Genomic DNA, 15,302 nt, shown 5'->3' on the forward strand with positions numbered 1-15,302 from the left:
AAAACATAATTAAAATGATAGCTTTTTAAAGCTACCTTATATAATTATCTATTTGTTATTATGTTATAAATAATCTGTGTAGTCTAGTTTATACCAGTGCCTCGCAATTTATCCGTTCATGAAAGATTTGCATAACAATAACGTCGACTCACTAGCAGTTATAACTGCCCATTTATGGGGCATAAAATAGTCCATATTTAGAATAACGAAACTTCCATACATTTCCATTTCCTTAGTTTAGTTTAAATTTTATTTTTTGTGAATACAAAAAAATAGTACACATTCTTTTACACAGTGATAAATAAATACCAAGAAAAGAAAGTATAACTGTAATCTGTGTGAATGTGTGTGTGTGTGTCTTAGTGTTCAACTATAACACCACAAAGAGACCAAAAAATAACTGGGTAAATAACTTTAAAAAGTTATTTTAGAGTTGCATATAACACACACCCATGTTGGCATAAAATGTAACACAATGCAGCACTTTATATTCATGCCATAACGTATTGTTTAATTTTTAGATTTTACATAAATATGGACATTAAACTTTTTTTCAGGAACATGCTGAATATATTCAGTGAAGAAAACTAGATGTAAAATACTTTGATTTTCCCGCTCGCATAATCACATTTATAATCACTGTCTATTTTGAGTCTTAACCTCAGATCCATTTAAACGTCTCAGTCTGGACTGCAGGCTCCGTGACGACGATGCCGCCTGGAGGAGCCTGGTGCTCGCGTCTCCATGGAAGCACTCAGTTAGTTTGCGACATGTATTCGCCATTTTGCAGCTTCGGTGTGTGTCTTCTGTGTGTGTGAAGTAACGGAGTGGGAGGGGGGCTCTTCTCGAGGTGAATACCTCTGTAGCTTCCAAACATTCAACACTCCAGACGTCAGCTAAAACAGCCAGGGAAACGTCTGCACTTAGAGAACTGTAGCGTCCGCAATATGTCATGGAAATTTGGACGACGAAATATCACATAGGGTCGCCCAGCGTTGCCGAAGAGGACCGGGAGAAAATGCAAGGTCTGTTTTCTTGCTGTTTTTCTAACTTTGATAGCCCAGCCACACCGAGCATACAACGGTGGAAAAAATTTAGCGGAGCAGCGAGTTAGCTTAGCACCATTTCAGTGGTGTTGTAGTAAGCTAAGATTCTCTGTAGCTTCGCTAATTAGGCTGCTCAGCGGTAACGTGTGATCAAGGTTTAATTGTAAGTCAATTGAAGGCATTATTTTGTAGCAAATAACACACTAAAGCTCCAATCGACACACTTCCAAAGCCTAACTAATTAGATTAAAAAAAAAAAAAAAGCAGAAATAATGTAACATACAAACGTAAAGGTTATTGTAACCATTTTTGTGGTAACTACGTTTCCAAGAGCCACAAGTGGTTGTGCTCCTTCGCCCTTATCTACCGTATCATGGTGATCGATCTGGAGCACTAGGAGACTCTCGCTAAAAACATACACCGTTATGTGGCTCTGCCATGCTAAATATTTTAATGCGGTGTTACAGGAACCGCTAAGCCCTTTCTTGACTGTTAATTCTCTATATTTTGCATTTACAGCTTGACAAACGGGACTGTGGTTTTTCCATCATCAACCACTCAGGATGAAAGCACCAAGTAAAGAGGAGAAGCATTACTGTCCTTGCAGGATTGTGTTTGCTTCCTTGGATTCTAAAATTTGACCAAATCCACCAAAAGAGTACCAATAATGATACCTGGATTGATCACCCAGGAGTTACAGGAGCAGCTTCTGGATGTGAAGAATTACCAGAATCGCACAAATGGGGTGGAGGAGCTCAAACACATCCTCTCAGAAGTGGACATTAAGTCAGTCCCTTCCGCTGGCATTGAGGCGTTTATAAATTTTCTCCCGCGACTTCTCGACGATAGTAATTTTAAGGTGTTTCATGGCACCTTGCAAGTTTTAAACTTGTTAATTCGGAAGCTAGATACAGCTGTAGACAAATATTTCAAACATATAGTCTTAGTCGCCCTAAAGGCTTTAGGGGATACTCGCACTGTCACCAGGAATGAATACCTGAATGTGTTTCGACAGCTGATGAAAACTATTCCACCCCAGCAAGTATTGGATCTTGTAATTGGTCACTTGAAACACAAGAATTCCAGGGTTCGGGAAGATGTCCTTAACGTCATTATGGCAGCTATGCTCACTCATCCTAGGAAAGATTTCAGCATCCCCAAGCTTTGCTTTGAGGTTGCACCATACCTGGCAGACAGCAAAAGGAGGGTCCGACATGCCGCCCTCGAGCTGTTTGCTCTTTTTGACCACTGCCTTGATGCACGGAGAAAGCCGTCTCTTATGGAAGCTGTTGATATGGTTGAGCTGAATGAGGATGCAGAAGGTCTAATGGCAGCTGTACAGGCAAGACGAGCAAGGCACATACTTCCAAAACTCTCCTCGGAAGGTATAGTGGAGTATGGCTTGGTGGTGCCCAAATCGGGCCAGCGGTGCTCACCACAGTATGGTTCTGGAGCTGATCTAGACTGGGTGTTGAATGGAGGGCGGATAAGTAGTGCCAGGAGCCACAGAACAGAACCAGACTGTGACAGATTATATGGCTATGGCAGCTTAGGCTCCCTCACCGATGACCTTCCACTTCAAAGGAGGATTGTCAGTGCGGGCAAAGGAAAGAACAAACTACCCTGGGAGATGTCGAGCTTCTCGTCCACTGAGAATGACCAACAGCAGTGCAGTACACCCAATGGAAAGTGCACTGAACAGGTGGAGCTCATCAAGACTGGGGATAATCTCAATAATCTTTTATGATAATTATGCCATTTGTATAACTTTCAATGATTTAGAATCTGTTTTTAAATACCTGTGTGCTTTTTCTCTCTTACCATGTCAAAATAAGACATAGTTTAGAGGAATTATCTGGTTTATCGCCAATTAATTTTCCCCAATAACAGATGATTTTGACTCACATTAATGAAGCAAATTTCAGTTTTGCACATTAGGGCATGATTGTTCATCTGTTGACAGCCTAAACAAAGGAATATTTTTAATATTTTCCTATAAACTACTGAGTATCTCAGTATCAAGCAGTTCATGTTGATTTCTCCCCCAATGAGCCAACAACTGCAGTCACTGCATGAAATGAGTGGTTATTTTTGTCCTTGTTGTCTGTCTTATTTTACTCCTGCTTAGCTTGCAGATAACATAAATGTTTGCATTATCAGAAACCAGTATTTTTTAGTGAGGATGAGTGATAACTAGAGGCAGCCTTCCAAAGATTTATAAGACATTTTAGAGGTGGCTTTTTCTTCAGAGACAGTTTTGAGGATAAAGCCTAAATATAGATATAGCTCTCATGATGCAGTATGTGATAAAGAGCAGCAGAGGAAAGGGGTTTGCTTCCGTGTGTCATTTTGTAAGTTTTTTTAATGCATCCTTGCACACCCTCTTCTTTTAGAACTGCCTTAACACCCTCCCCTTTTTTTCTTTTTGAAAAAAATGTTTTCCAAGACTTTGCATATAAAAATAGACTAAGATCGGTGAATTAATTTGGCTCTTAGTTCTTTATAACCAGGGATAAATGGATAGGCTCTCACTGGTACTATTCCTGGAGGAAATACAGTAGATGACTCATTTTTCCTGCATAGTGACACCATTGCTGCAAGGATGAGCGCCCAGTTTCAAGTACAAGGCTTGCGACAGTAGCTCTCAAAATACCGCTTGGTTGTTTGAAGGAAGAAATGGAGAACATGTTATTTGTAACCTAACAAACTATAAGAACTTATTAAGCCATTACCAGATTTATTTTAATAATCCCCTGGCTTTTTTAAAATTAGTTATTAATTGACTGTGTTTTGTTCTGGGAACTAATATCCAGCTCAGAGCCTGTATTGGAGAAACCTTGCGTTTACAGCAGTGTCTGTTTCCCAGCAACCCCATTACCAGATAGCACAGTTACTGAAGCGACCGTGAAACATAATTGGTAATAACACAGAGTTATGCTTGTAAAACATGGCCTATTGACTGCTCCACTGTTGATTGCAATCATGCCAAGTGCTCTGCTATGAGTGCTGATCAGATTATAGGCAGCGGGACTAATTTCAGCCTCACTGTTTTATCTGAGTGGTTGAAATACAAAAAAACACACAAAAAACAAAGCAGTCTTTATTCATCTTTCTAAGGTTGCGTTGTGACCTTAAGACTTAAATGTGAACAGTGGACATCATACACCAAGTTAAACTTTAGAGTAGCAGAAAGACCCTAAGCCAGATGTTTCTAGCTGACTAAATATCTCCTGCGTGCCTTTGTTGAGTGAATGACATTACATTGAGGTCCCCGTTATAGTTAGCCTTTGGACAAGGTTCATCATTTTTGTAATTTTTCCCCCTCCAACCCACCACAGTGTATTTGAAATGAAGCAATCAAGTTGGCAGTGTAGACTTCACCCTTTAGGAATTACAAACATTTTTTTCCACAGTCATTTTAGCAGGCTCAGAAATAACTGGACAGACTATAAATATAAAAGGTTTAGTGTGTCAGTGACTGCTCAAAGCTCGGAACCTATGGACATCACTAAATGCTTTCCTCCTGCAGAGAAAAGCATTTAGTGATGTAGTGTGTGTCTGTGTTTTTGATTGAGTTATTTTTCAATTTCACACAAGGAAAAATACAATGTGAAGTGGCAGAATATGTGCGAGCCTCATAATTGGCCTAGAATTGCTAGAACTGTCAACTGTGGCTGAAAAAAGATGTGCTGAACTGTGAATGCTTCCCTGTTGAAACCCCAGAGATGATTATCAGACAGCAGCACTTGTTTTTATGCCACTTGTTTTACCTTTTATACTTAATTTTTACCATTTAAAGAAATAATTGTATATTCTTTCACAGGGGGCAAATGGGGACAGCCTTTCTTTGTCCAGGAAGCCAGAAACCTACATACCCAGTTTTAGTAAGTACCAAAACTTTCTTCTCTTAACCTTTTTTTTCACATTAATTTCATATACAGTAAGTTGACAAGTGCAGTTGATAGCTTGTCATGTTCAACTTCAGCTTGACTCAGTTTAGAGCAGCTTTAAATTGGATTAGCATCCTGAGTCAAAGGAGTTACTGTTCCACATGTCAACGAAAACCGTGAGATGAGCATGCTGACAAGCTGCTTGGCAGATTGGTGTCATGCCAGTTCACATCATGCCAGGAGAGACAATACTGCTCACGTACTGTTCATTTTCCCAAAAGGTAGCTGTTTATTAAAGTTCTAATAGGCAGTAAGTTTGGGCTAACAGGACAAAATCCCCGACTAAATGAATGGCACACCATAAATGCAATGTTTACTGGGTCCTTAAAAATCCATATATTTATATAATCTGACTGCATACCAGTCAGATTAAATAAAATAAAAGAGTGCCGACATGACCAACACTTCTGCCAGATCCCAACAGAGACTGGAACAAAATGTCATGCTAATTCACTGTTGGTTAGTACGGCTATTGATTAGTACAGCAGTCCCACAGAAAGGGGCATCGACAGCAGCTGTTAATTTAGTTTAAAAGCAGCTACAGACACTGAAAGAGAATGAAGGATCTGTGCTGTATTTTGAGCTGAAGCTTGGTTGGAACGTGTCAAACTTACTTCAGCGTGTTAAAAGGTAGCATAATAATTTTCAGAATGGACACAGGCAGTAAAAATAACAGCATCAAAGTTATTGTGGCTTGCTTTATTGTTGATTAAAGAGATTAGACTCACTTCCAATACTGCTGCGCCATGTTTTTCTAAGTTAGGGACATGGGACAAAAAGGTAACAAGTTTGGAAATGTGCCTGAAATATTGAAATGTAGTGACCTCTTCAACACCCAATACAAGTCAATAGTGTGTTTGGCTAAAACTTTCCACTCTTGCGTAACGTCACTGTGTAAATGTGCAGTTTCTATGGCTGCTGGTGCGTCTTACCTGTGGTCACAGGTGAGAGTGGAATCAAGCCGCAACTCTCCAGTCCAGAGTTTACCAGCGGAACGGAAAACACATTAGTCAATGACTTTTTTTCCATTATCCTTTTTTTTTTTTTTTTTTTTTTAACTTACTTTTCATGTTTGTTTGTTTGTTTGTTTGTTTTCTGAGCTGTTCAGAAAATAAAACATCTAAAGGGTCGAATATTCAAATTTTTAAAAAAAAACTTTATTGGACTTCGTCGATAAACCTTTTCATAATAGGCATTATTAGGGTTTTTCTTATTGCCGTCTTTTTAGTAACTAATTTTTAGCATTTCTGTTTTTAATGAAAATGTAAAAATATACTTTGTGTCTAGGTTCAACGGAGCCCCGAAAGCCCCAGGGCTCCCGAAGGAGGGAGTCTCCTGCACATCTCAGGAGAAGTGGAAGCCTCAACCTAGAACCTGATATCTTTAAAACCACAAACTTCTCTGACCCAGATGTTGGTATGGAGTTATTTCAAAAATATTTTTAAATTTAAAGTTCTTTTTATTGATTTATTTTTAATTAAATTTGAGTAAAATCTTGAAAGTACACTTAAAGTATCATTTACCGTTTAGTGTCCTTACGCAGTATTTCATGGCTCTGATAAGTGAATGTAATGTCTGACAGTGGCACCCAAAGGACGTCTGCTCTCGAGGAACCCCAGCGTTGAGCGAACATTTTCCCTCCCCTCAAACCCTACTACATCCAGCTCCTTTCTTCTGCCCTCTTACCCACTGGCTACGCTCCCAGGGGGCATGCTTACCCCAACCCCATCCCGCCGTCATGCAGACTCCTCCCTCTCTATGTCCAACACCTGGCCCAACAAGAAGGACAACAGCCCCCAACAGCGAGAAACCAGCCCTTGGAGAGAGACAGCGAAAGGTAATCTGGTTGGAAAAAAAAGACTTCATTCCATATGTGTTGGTTTGTAATGTCAAAAACATTTTTTTTTTTTTTTTTTACCTTTGTGGGGGGGGTTTTCGGGTTATTATCCTGTCCTAGGTGACTTCTCTAGCAGATGCTCTCCCAGACCTCTTTGTGCCTCCCTCATGAATTCTTCCACTTCATCGTTCAGACGGGCACTGAGCAGTCCCAGAGGCACCTTCTCCGTCTCACCAGTAATCCCTCCAACAGAGCACATCCATTCCATTAATGGCCAGAGATCCAATGCCCCAGGAAGCCCTCTGAATCAGCAGTTAGAAAAGACCCTTAATGTGGACCCTGGTGGCGTCAGTGGGGTGGATGATCTTCAAGAAGATGATCCTCTGGACATGCAGGAGGTCAGCATAACTCTCTATTTTGTATACTGGATGTTGTTTATAATCAGCCATCAGGAAGGGCCCTGCATGAACAGGCAGTTGAAGTAAAATGAAAAATCAAGCCTCTATGAGTTCCTATTAGCTTTGTAACTTGCCCACAGATGCTCAACTCCCTGCGCTCACTACGCAACAGCGCTGCCAAGAAGCGGGCCAAAGCAAGCCTTAGTAGTCCGGATCCAGACAGTCCTGACTCAGCTGTGAAGGTGGACTTGGGTCTAGACTCGCTGTCAAACACTTCTCCAGTGCTTACCAGCTCGACTAGTGAAAGTGGACTTTCTAGTCTGAGCTCAGTTGCAAACTCCAGCTTTAATGGCATGAAAAGGTAAAAGATCCAGATTTTCTACATTTGGCGTATATTGCTTACAGTGTGGCCTCACATTTTCATATAGTTTGACTGTGTTGGTCTGAAATTATGTTAATACACCAGATAAAAGACACCTCCATATGCTGCAAATACATAAATAATAAAAAAAAAGACAGTGGGACAGGGGTATAAAGTGGGAAGTATATTTAAAGCATCAGTTTTAACAGTTAGCCACATACTTATTCTTGGTGAACCCTTCTGCTATAATCAAAATACCAACAAAGGAGCAGAATTAATTTAAAAAAATTCTTTTACTTTATTTTTTTTAATTTACAATGGAAAATAGAGCAAATAAATCACAAAACAACAAAAAGCCATTAGTTATAGAGTGAAATCCAGAGACAAAAAAGTAACCGGTAAGATAGATGTGCTTATGAAGTGATCTTTTATATTAAATGTAACAGGGAGATGTTTGTTTTTTAATAAAGATGATACGGGATTTGTTCCCTGTTGTGTTTAATCATGTTGACAGTTTTAAGAAGCTGTAACTTGGTAGTCTTTAGGTGTTCTCTGATGATGTGTTGAATGGTGCCAGGCAGTTTCTCATGATCATTTCTCACTTGTCACAACTGTCACCAGCCCTGGAAACTCTGCCTCTGCAGGAATGAAACCTCGCATTGCAAGAGTGCCTTCTGCAAAACTGAGGTCTTCTATGTCCTCGGACTTCAGCAGCCTTCAAGGTAGAAAAGGAGAGAAAGGTTTTTCCCATTTGTTGCATTGCCGTGTGTCTTTTTTATTTTATTTATTTACGAACCCATAAAAAAATTTATGTTTTCTATTTTTTTTTTTTTTTTTTCCAAGTGTTGTCCCAGGGAGATGAATTCTCATCTGAGGTGGGTGTGGTTGGGCAGAGAGTTACGTACTCCAATGGCATAATCAAAACTGACGAAGAGAAAATGGTACCATCCCCTCCATTGGTCAGACCAGCTTTTCGCGAATCTTTAAAAGCTCAGAAGCATCCCAAAGGTCAGCTAGCATCGATGAGAACAGAGTGCTGTATTGGATATACCTTCTAATAGCATTGTGTGTGCTTAAATAATTAAATCTCATTATTTATCTCCTTTGATGTTTAGGATCCCAGAGTCACAGCAGCAGTAGGAAATCACCAGGCACAGACACGTCTGAAGGAGTAGTTGGCAGAGGTAAGTTTCAGATCTGTAAAGGATACAAGTTATCATTTGATTGTCCAGGCTTTTGCTGTGTTACTAAGCTGATGTAGCTCAGTGCTGCTCTTGTTTTTTGGGGTTTTTTTTAAATAAAGGACTCAACAACATACGTTTTATTTCTCCCATCCGTTTTGTTTAAACTGCACATTTTCAACTAGCTATAAATTACAGCTGCTTTCTGGATGTATTTTTAAATAAAGCTTATAAATATAAACTTGCTTGTTCCTACATGATCACAGTTAAACCGCTAAAAGATCAGTCATCTTATTCCCTCGTGCTTATTAGGCATGCTTGGCACTGCAGTGTCCTCCAGCCGTCCAGGAGTTCTCTTGCCACTTGAGCAGGGTGATTTATCGTTCAAACCCCCCACCGATCCCTCAGCGGGCATCCACAGCAACGCTGTGTCTGGCAGTTACCAAGACGGTGATATCATCCCACGTCCAGAAGAGGTTAAGGTTAGTCACACTCTGTTCAGCGGTGGATTAGGAGTGTTGCTATATATTACTGTGATGTTTAAATAGTAAATACTGTTGGCATGTTTATATTGAATATACGATATAACATATGGCATCATTTACTTTGGGATTAATAAAGTATTCGTATTCTGATAATGTCAATGTTTTTTGTGCGTGTGTGTTTTGACTCTCTGCTTAATGCACTCCTGATTAATTGTCAGAAGAGAGACAAAACACATTTTAAATTAAAATGTTAATTTCAAATTAAACAAAAAACTATATCTATATTGTATATACATTTTTTTATAATATCAGAATCAACCATATGTATTGGTATTGACACAGCTCCGTAGTTCATAATGTCAAGCTTCCAGTTAGCAGAATCTGACTCTGTGTGTCTGTGTGTGTGTGCTTTTGCTTTTGTTTTGTTTTCTGGTTGTGCAGGAGAGGATAAAGAATGCAAGGTTTGGCCGGGATAAGAACAGGCTGGATCAACTAGATGGCCCGATAAGTCAAGGGCAGTATTCAGCAGATGAGATTCGCCACCGTGTCAGGAAGATGCTGTCTGATTCACCAACAGAGGAAAATGGAGCATTAGTCATTAAAGGCAAGAGAAAGTTTTTGCCTTTTATTTTGTATTTAAGAAATGTGATGCATTTTTGTGACAGAAGATCAATTTAATTTTAACCTTTAATTTCTTTAAAATAAATGTTCTGGTTATGGTTAAAAAATCCATCTTTGCAGATAGCTTTAAATATTTTATAACTATCTCGTATAGCACTTTTTTTTATTAATCTATACACGTCAGCTTTGTGTCTGCTGCACCCTTGGGCATAGTGAACTCACAAAACAACATAAGTGTTTTGCACAATGGCCTAAAGAGTAAACAGCATGTATTAGTGTTGATTTGCTCCACAGTCCGATCATCCTATCACATCTCCCTGTGGGATTTCAGATGACTGATGGCATCCCCAACAGGGCAAGGGGAGTAGAGAAGGTTAATGTGCAGCTGTTAGGGTGGAGGTATCCACCCAACGTAATGCAAAATGTGTGGCTCAACCACACAAAGCTCAGTGGAGCATGCATGAGAGAGGAACACACACTGGGAATTTCTTATTACCAACATAAAGAGATCTTTAAATATTGATATAGTACGACATAATTAAAGAGGACGGATGTCAGTTAAAGAGCTAAAACATCGTTGGCTCATAAAATTTGCCAACTGTACTGTTTTACCTTAGACCTACAGTACTGACTCTTGCAGTCTGTTTGTACAAGTGCAAAATGTCTCACTTGCCTCTCTTCCACTCTTCATTGTTTCCTGCCCCCACACCGCAGAGTTTCTCCATCAAAAACTCCTGGTGGGGAAAAAATTATGGTGATGATAAATGAGTGTCTTCAAGTGCCCACTCACATTTAGCTCTAATTTAAACCAGCATCTTCTGTTTTCTCACATTGGATGATGACGGATCATTGTGGAGGCCACGCACGCGCACACACACACACACACACACACACACACACACACACACACACAGATTTCATAGCATGCAGAAGTCCAGGCATGTGCACAACAAAGTGTTTTGTTGAAAGTGTCAGTTATATATAGAGAGGTGACAGTATGGATCACAATAATGATATTATTACTTTAGGGCGAATTGGGAAAAGAACTAAAAACCCTAACATGCATGTAGCATTTTTAACTCACTAGTGCCATTGTTGTTGTTGTTTTGTTTTTTTAATGACATTAAGAAGTTTTCCCAGGATTCATTTTATTCTCAGTTCAGAAGAGAGAGCCCTCTCAAAGCTAGTGTGTGAGGGGTACTACTGGTTCTCTCACATGAGTGTCAGTGGAAGGACACGCTTAACTAGTTTAGATGTTTTTAATAATAAAGAAAAAAATAAAGCCTTTTGCTCAGCAGTGCTGCTTTCAACCACTAATGTAGGTGGTAAGTTTCCTGTGCGCCTGAATTACAGAAGCCTGTCACTTTGTTATGTTATGTTTTGCATGTGTAAAAAGTTCAAATTTTTGTGTCTGGCGATTCGAACGTTATTCTTCTCTGTTGCAGATCTGCATATGAATGGCAGCACAGTGACATCTAAAGCAGACCCTGTCTCTGATGAGTCTCTTGTCACCAGTCCTGACACTCCCCAAGGACCCCAAAGCCCAGTTAAGTGCTTCACTCCACCCCACCAGCCCAGCCCCCCTACAGTTCCACCCAACCCTAAAAATGTGTCCCGTCTTAGGAGGGCACCTAGCCTGAGCAGAACCCGTCCTTCACTGTCCCACAGTTCAGGTGAGTGGATCTTAAAAACCCAAGCATTTGTAGACTTTTACTACATGCTGCATATTCTTTGTTGCACACAGAAAGTCATTGTCCCTGTTTAACGATACTCAGTAACATTAGAATGTTACAAACCATTGCTATAACAGGCCTTTGTTTATAGAAAATGTTGGAACATTAATAATTAAACCTCTAGGGCCATCAGAGAATGGGTGAATAAGATGTTTGCTCTGGGTAATGTGCTTCAATACTTTGTTTTGACAACCTGCTGTTAATGCACCGCCACCCACACACACACACACACACAGAGCACTTGTTTTCAGCCTGATTGAGATGTAACATGAGACTGAATCTGTGTGTTGTGTGGTGTCTAATGGGCCATTTAGATGAGCTGTCCCCTGGCAGTTTGGGGCACAGGAAAAATCTCTCAGATCCTGCAGAGCCGTGTCCATTTTCCAAACCCGAGCTGGCGCTGGTGCAAAGCTTCAATCTGCTGAACTCTGAAGACTGGTGAGAAATAATCAATCCATCATCCTTAAGCATCTCTTTGAATGTGGACCACAGAGTAAAATTATTACCGTTTGTGCGTTGTTATTTTCAAATGTAGGGAGAAGAAGATTGAAGGACTGACATTCCTGCGCTCTCTTGCACACTATCACTCAGATACACTTCAGGCCCGGCTTCATGATGTTTGCCTATCTCTCATTCAAGAGGTAATATAATTTTTTGAATAACAATCCCACTTAATTTTGGGAATCTATGCATGGCGGTGTTTGACTCTGCTGTTCCAGTTTTGCAATTATATTTAATTTCTCTGTGTCTTAATAGTTTTGCTTCATAATTATATATAGTCTCAGCCATAATTGCTTGGCATTTTGCTAAATTCCCATTGGGGATTTTTTTTTTTTTTTGGTCATATAGATATCTTGAATATGTTATCAGTGCTCATTTACTCTTCTTATACCTTAAGCACTAATATTGTTAATCTTATTTAGGTGAAGAACCTGCGGTCGAGTGTGTCCAGGGTTGCCGTGTGTACCCTGGGTGACTTGTACACACACCTTCAGCGATCGATGGACCAGGAGCTAGAGGGGACAGTTAAAGCTTTACTGCAGAAGGCTGGGGAGAGTAATGCCTTCATTAGGCAGGATGTAGATGCAGCACTGGATTGCATGGTGCAGCACTGCACCCCTACTAGAAGCATCAATGCTTTACTTACTGGAGGACTCAGGTTAGATTACACACACACACCAGACAGCTCTTTGTTGTTTGTTTGCTTCTTCTCTGTTTGGATCACTACATAATTTTAAGCTTTGATTGCTGAATTGATTTCCTCCTCTGCTGATAGTCACCTTAATGCAGTGGTGAGGAAATGCATGGCTCAACATCTGGCTAATTTGGTTGAGAAGGTTGGTGCTGCACGTCTCCTTTCTGGGGCTAAAGATCTCACTGACAGAATTTTACCTGCCGTGGCCAAACTCGCACAAGACTCCTCACAAGAAGCCAGGTATGTAAAAAATCTTTCATATTAATTCATTCATTTTTGTGTTTTAACTTCTTTACAACTTGTTCATATTTGCTTGAACGGTGAGATTATAATTTTTGTGTATTCCCATAAAAAGCATTTAGCGATAACAGATAATAGTGGGAGGAAAATGTCAAGTCTGAGACATTTTCAAAATCTTTAGACCATCAAAAGGATATAGTACAATCCAAATCTATTTGCAGTTATTGCTGGAATTGATTTTGTTATTGTTGACACTATTTGTTTTGGTGTCACTGTACTGTAATTACCTTGCATTTCATTAAAATATGTTTAGAAATGCTTTTCCGTTGCTTTTGGTTAATGCCACTTTAACAAGTGAGATAACGTTACACCTTCTCCCCTCAAAGGTACTTTGGACGTCGAATGCTGCTGTCCCTGTCTTCCCACCCAGAATTTGAAAAGATCCTGGAGAAATACATCCCTACCAAAGACCTGCAGACTGTCAGAGACACAGTCTTCACTCTAAAGACAAAGGTACCATTTCTTTCTGTTTATGTTTACAGGAAAATTGGTATTTTGGCTGGAGGTTAAATATAGGCATCTAACTCTGAGATTGTTGGGGGTTTTGTAGGGTCTTGGTGAGATGCCTCAAGATACTCAGTCAGCCCGAGGCAGACGTTCCCTCCCGGGCAGCGGTACAGTCAGAGCCTCATCGCTCAACAGAGAGCCACTCAACCAGACCAACAGGTGGGTGTAGATATCAACCAATGCACCAGAGTAGCCCATTAAGGCAAATTTATTTTTCACAAATGTGTAATACATATGGAAAACAGGTGAATTATGATGCATTTTATATACAGGGAGTCTCACAGCCATTACAGCTGTAGATCTCAGACACAGAGTTTTGCAGACAAGACTGAGTACATCAAGCAGATCTCGGATCTGCTGGCTTCAAAGGACTTCAGAGAGAGGATCAAAGGCATCGACAGGCTAGTGGCTGACTGCCAAAACAACCCAAACATGGTTATCAACAGTATATTCCCGGTCAGTATTTTCATGTTTTTTTTTGTTTTTTTCCTCCAAATCCATTTAGTATTTCTTTATGTACACTGTCATTGGTGTCATTATAATGAAAAGACCACTAAGTGTTTATCTTTCACTTTCTGATCTCCCTAATTCTAGGTGTTTGATGCCTTCAGAGCCAGGCTGCAGGAGTCCAACAGCAAGGTCAACTTGTATGCCCTGGAGTCTTTACAGAAAATCGTCCACTTGTTAAAGGACAACCTGTCCCAAGTGGTCAACATCCTGGTCCCAGCAATCGTGGACAATCACCTCAACTCAAAGAACAATGCCATTTGCTCTGCTGCTATTGGAGCTATTAATGCACTCATCTTAAATATAGGTACTTACTTTGAGCATTAAAATAAAGGAGAAGGTTTTGGTTAAAAAATTGCTTTAATTTGACTTTCATTTTTTTGCCTACTACAGACAACATACTTCTCCTTCAGCCTTTTTGCGCCAAGGCTCAGTTTTTAAGTGGGAAGGCAAAGGTGAACCTTATCGAAAAGGTGGCAGGTATGTCTGGTGTCCTAGTTCTGCACTTTAATCAGCTTCTGCTTGATGTATCTAAATGCAGTGTATTGCTTCTCATCTTCTATGTTTAGACCTTGTGACAGAGCTCTACCCTCGTAAGCCCCAGATGGTAGAACAGAAAGTGCTGCCCTTGCTCTGGCACCTCTTGGGCACCTCTACCCACAGCGGCACCATTCATGGCCGGGGTGGCAGCGTAAGGGGTGCTACCGCCAACCTGTGCCAAGCCCTTTATGCGCAGATGGGGCCAAGCCTGAGCGAGTGTGCCGCCTCCCAGCCTGCCAATGTCCATAAAAGTCTAAATGATATCCTGAGGACCTTATCGTAAGGTAAAGCAGACTTCAAACAGAACCAAATGTCGAAAGAGGGACAGCATTAAAACTGATCTTACTTGAAGATGTTTCACTATCATTTCTTATAGTGCCTGCACTTTTATATAAACACAGAGAAAGTCCTTAAGAAGTTGGAGCTCTTATTCTTATCTCAGTGAGATTCCTTCTGGTACAGAAGCATGGATGGCTGTAACATGGTCGATCTGATATCGTCGTGTTGGTGTTGTTCCCAGATCATCATGAAAATGTTGTTCCAGGATCAACATTGCAAGTGACCAATCAGAATGTTGTGACGTCATACTTCTGCGACTTCGGGAAAAACCGCCGTAAAACAAAAAACTGTACTTAAGCTGC

General features: G+C 40.3%; 1 protein-coding gene across 1 annotated transcript; it reads left to right on the top strand.

The window, feature by feature from the left end:
* The first annotated feature begins 690 nt into the window (after positions 1-690).
* LOC116322323 (TOG array regulator of axonemal microtubules protein 1) lies at positions 691-15,012 on the top strand. The gene is made up of 23 exons (XM_039603586.1): positions 691-1,025; positions 1,566-2,748; positions 4,870-4,930; positions 6,284-6,412; positions 6,579-6,833; positions 6,954-7,231; positions 7,372-7,592; positions 8,214-8,314; positions 8,436-8,600; positions 8,708-8,776; positions 9,086-9,255; positions 9,700-9,862; positions 11,325-11,552; positions 11,927-12,050; positions 12,148-12,253; positions 12,536-12,771; positions 12,889-13,047; positions 13,434-13,560; positions 13,658-13,773; positions 13,887-14,070; positions 14,209-14,428; positions 14,515-14,601; positions 14,691-15,012. Exons 2-23 carry the CDS (start codon positions 1,714-1,716, stop codon positions 14,942-14,944), a joined length of 4,488 nt encoding a protein of 1,495 aa, XP_039459520.1. The 5' UTR covers positions 691-1,025; positions 1,566-1,713; the 3' UTR covers positions 14,945-15,012.
* Positions 15,013-15,302: the final 290 nt, after the last annotated feature.

Source organism: Oreochromis aureus, linkage group 19 (assembly GCF_013358895.1).
Source record: "Oreochromis aureus strain Israel breed Guangdong linkage group 19, ZZ_aureus, whole genome shotgun sequence".
Taxonomy (NCBI): Eukaryota; Metazoa; Chordata; class Actinopteri; order Cichliformes; family Cichlidae; genus Oreochromis; species Oreochromis aureus.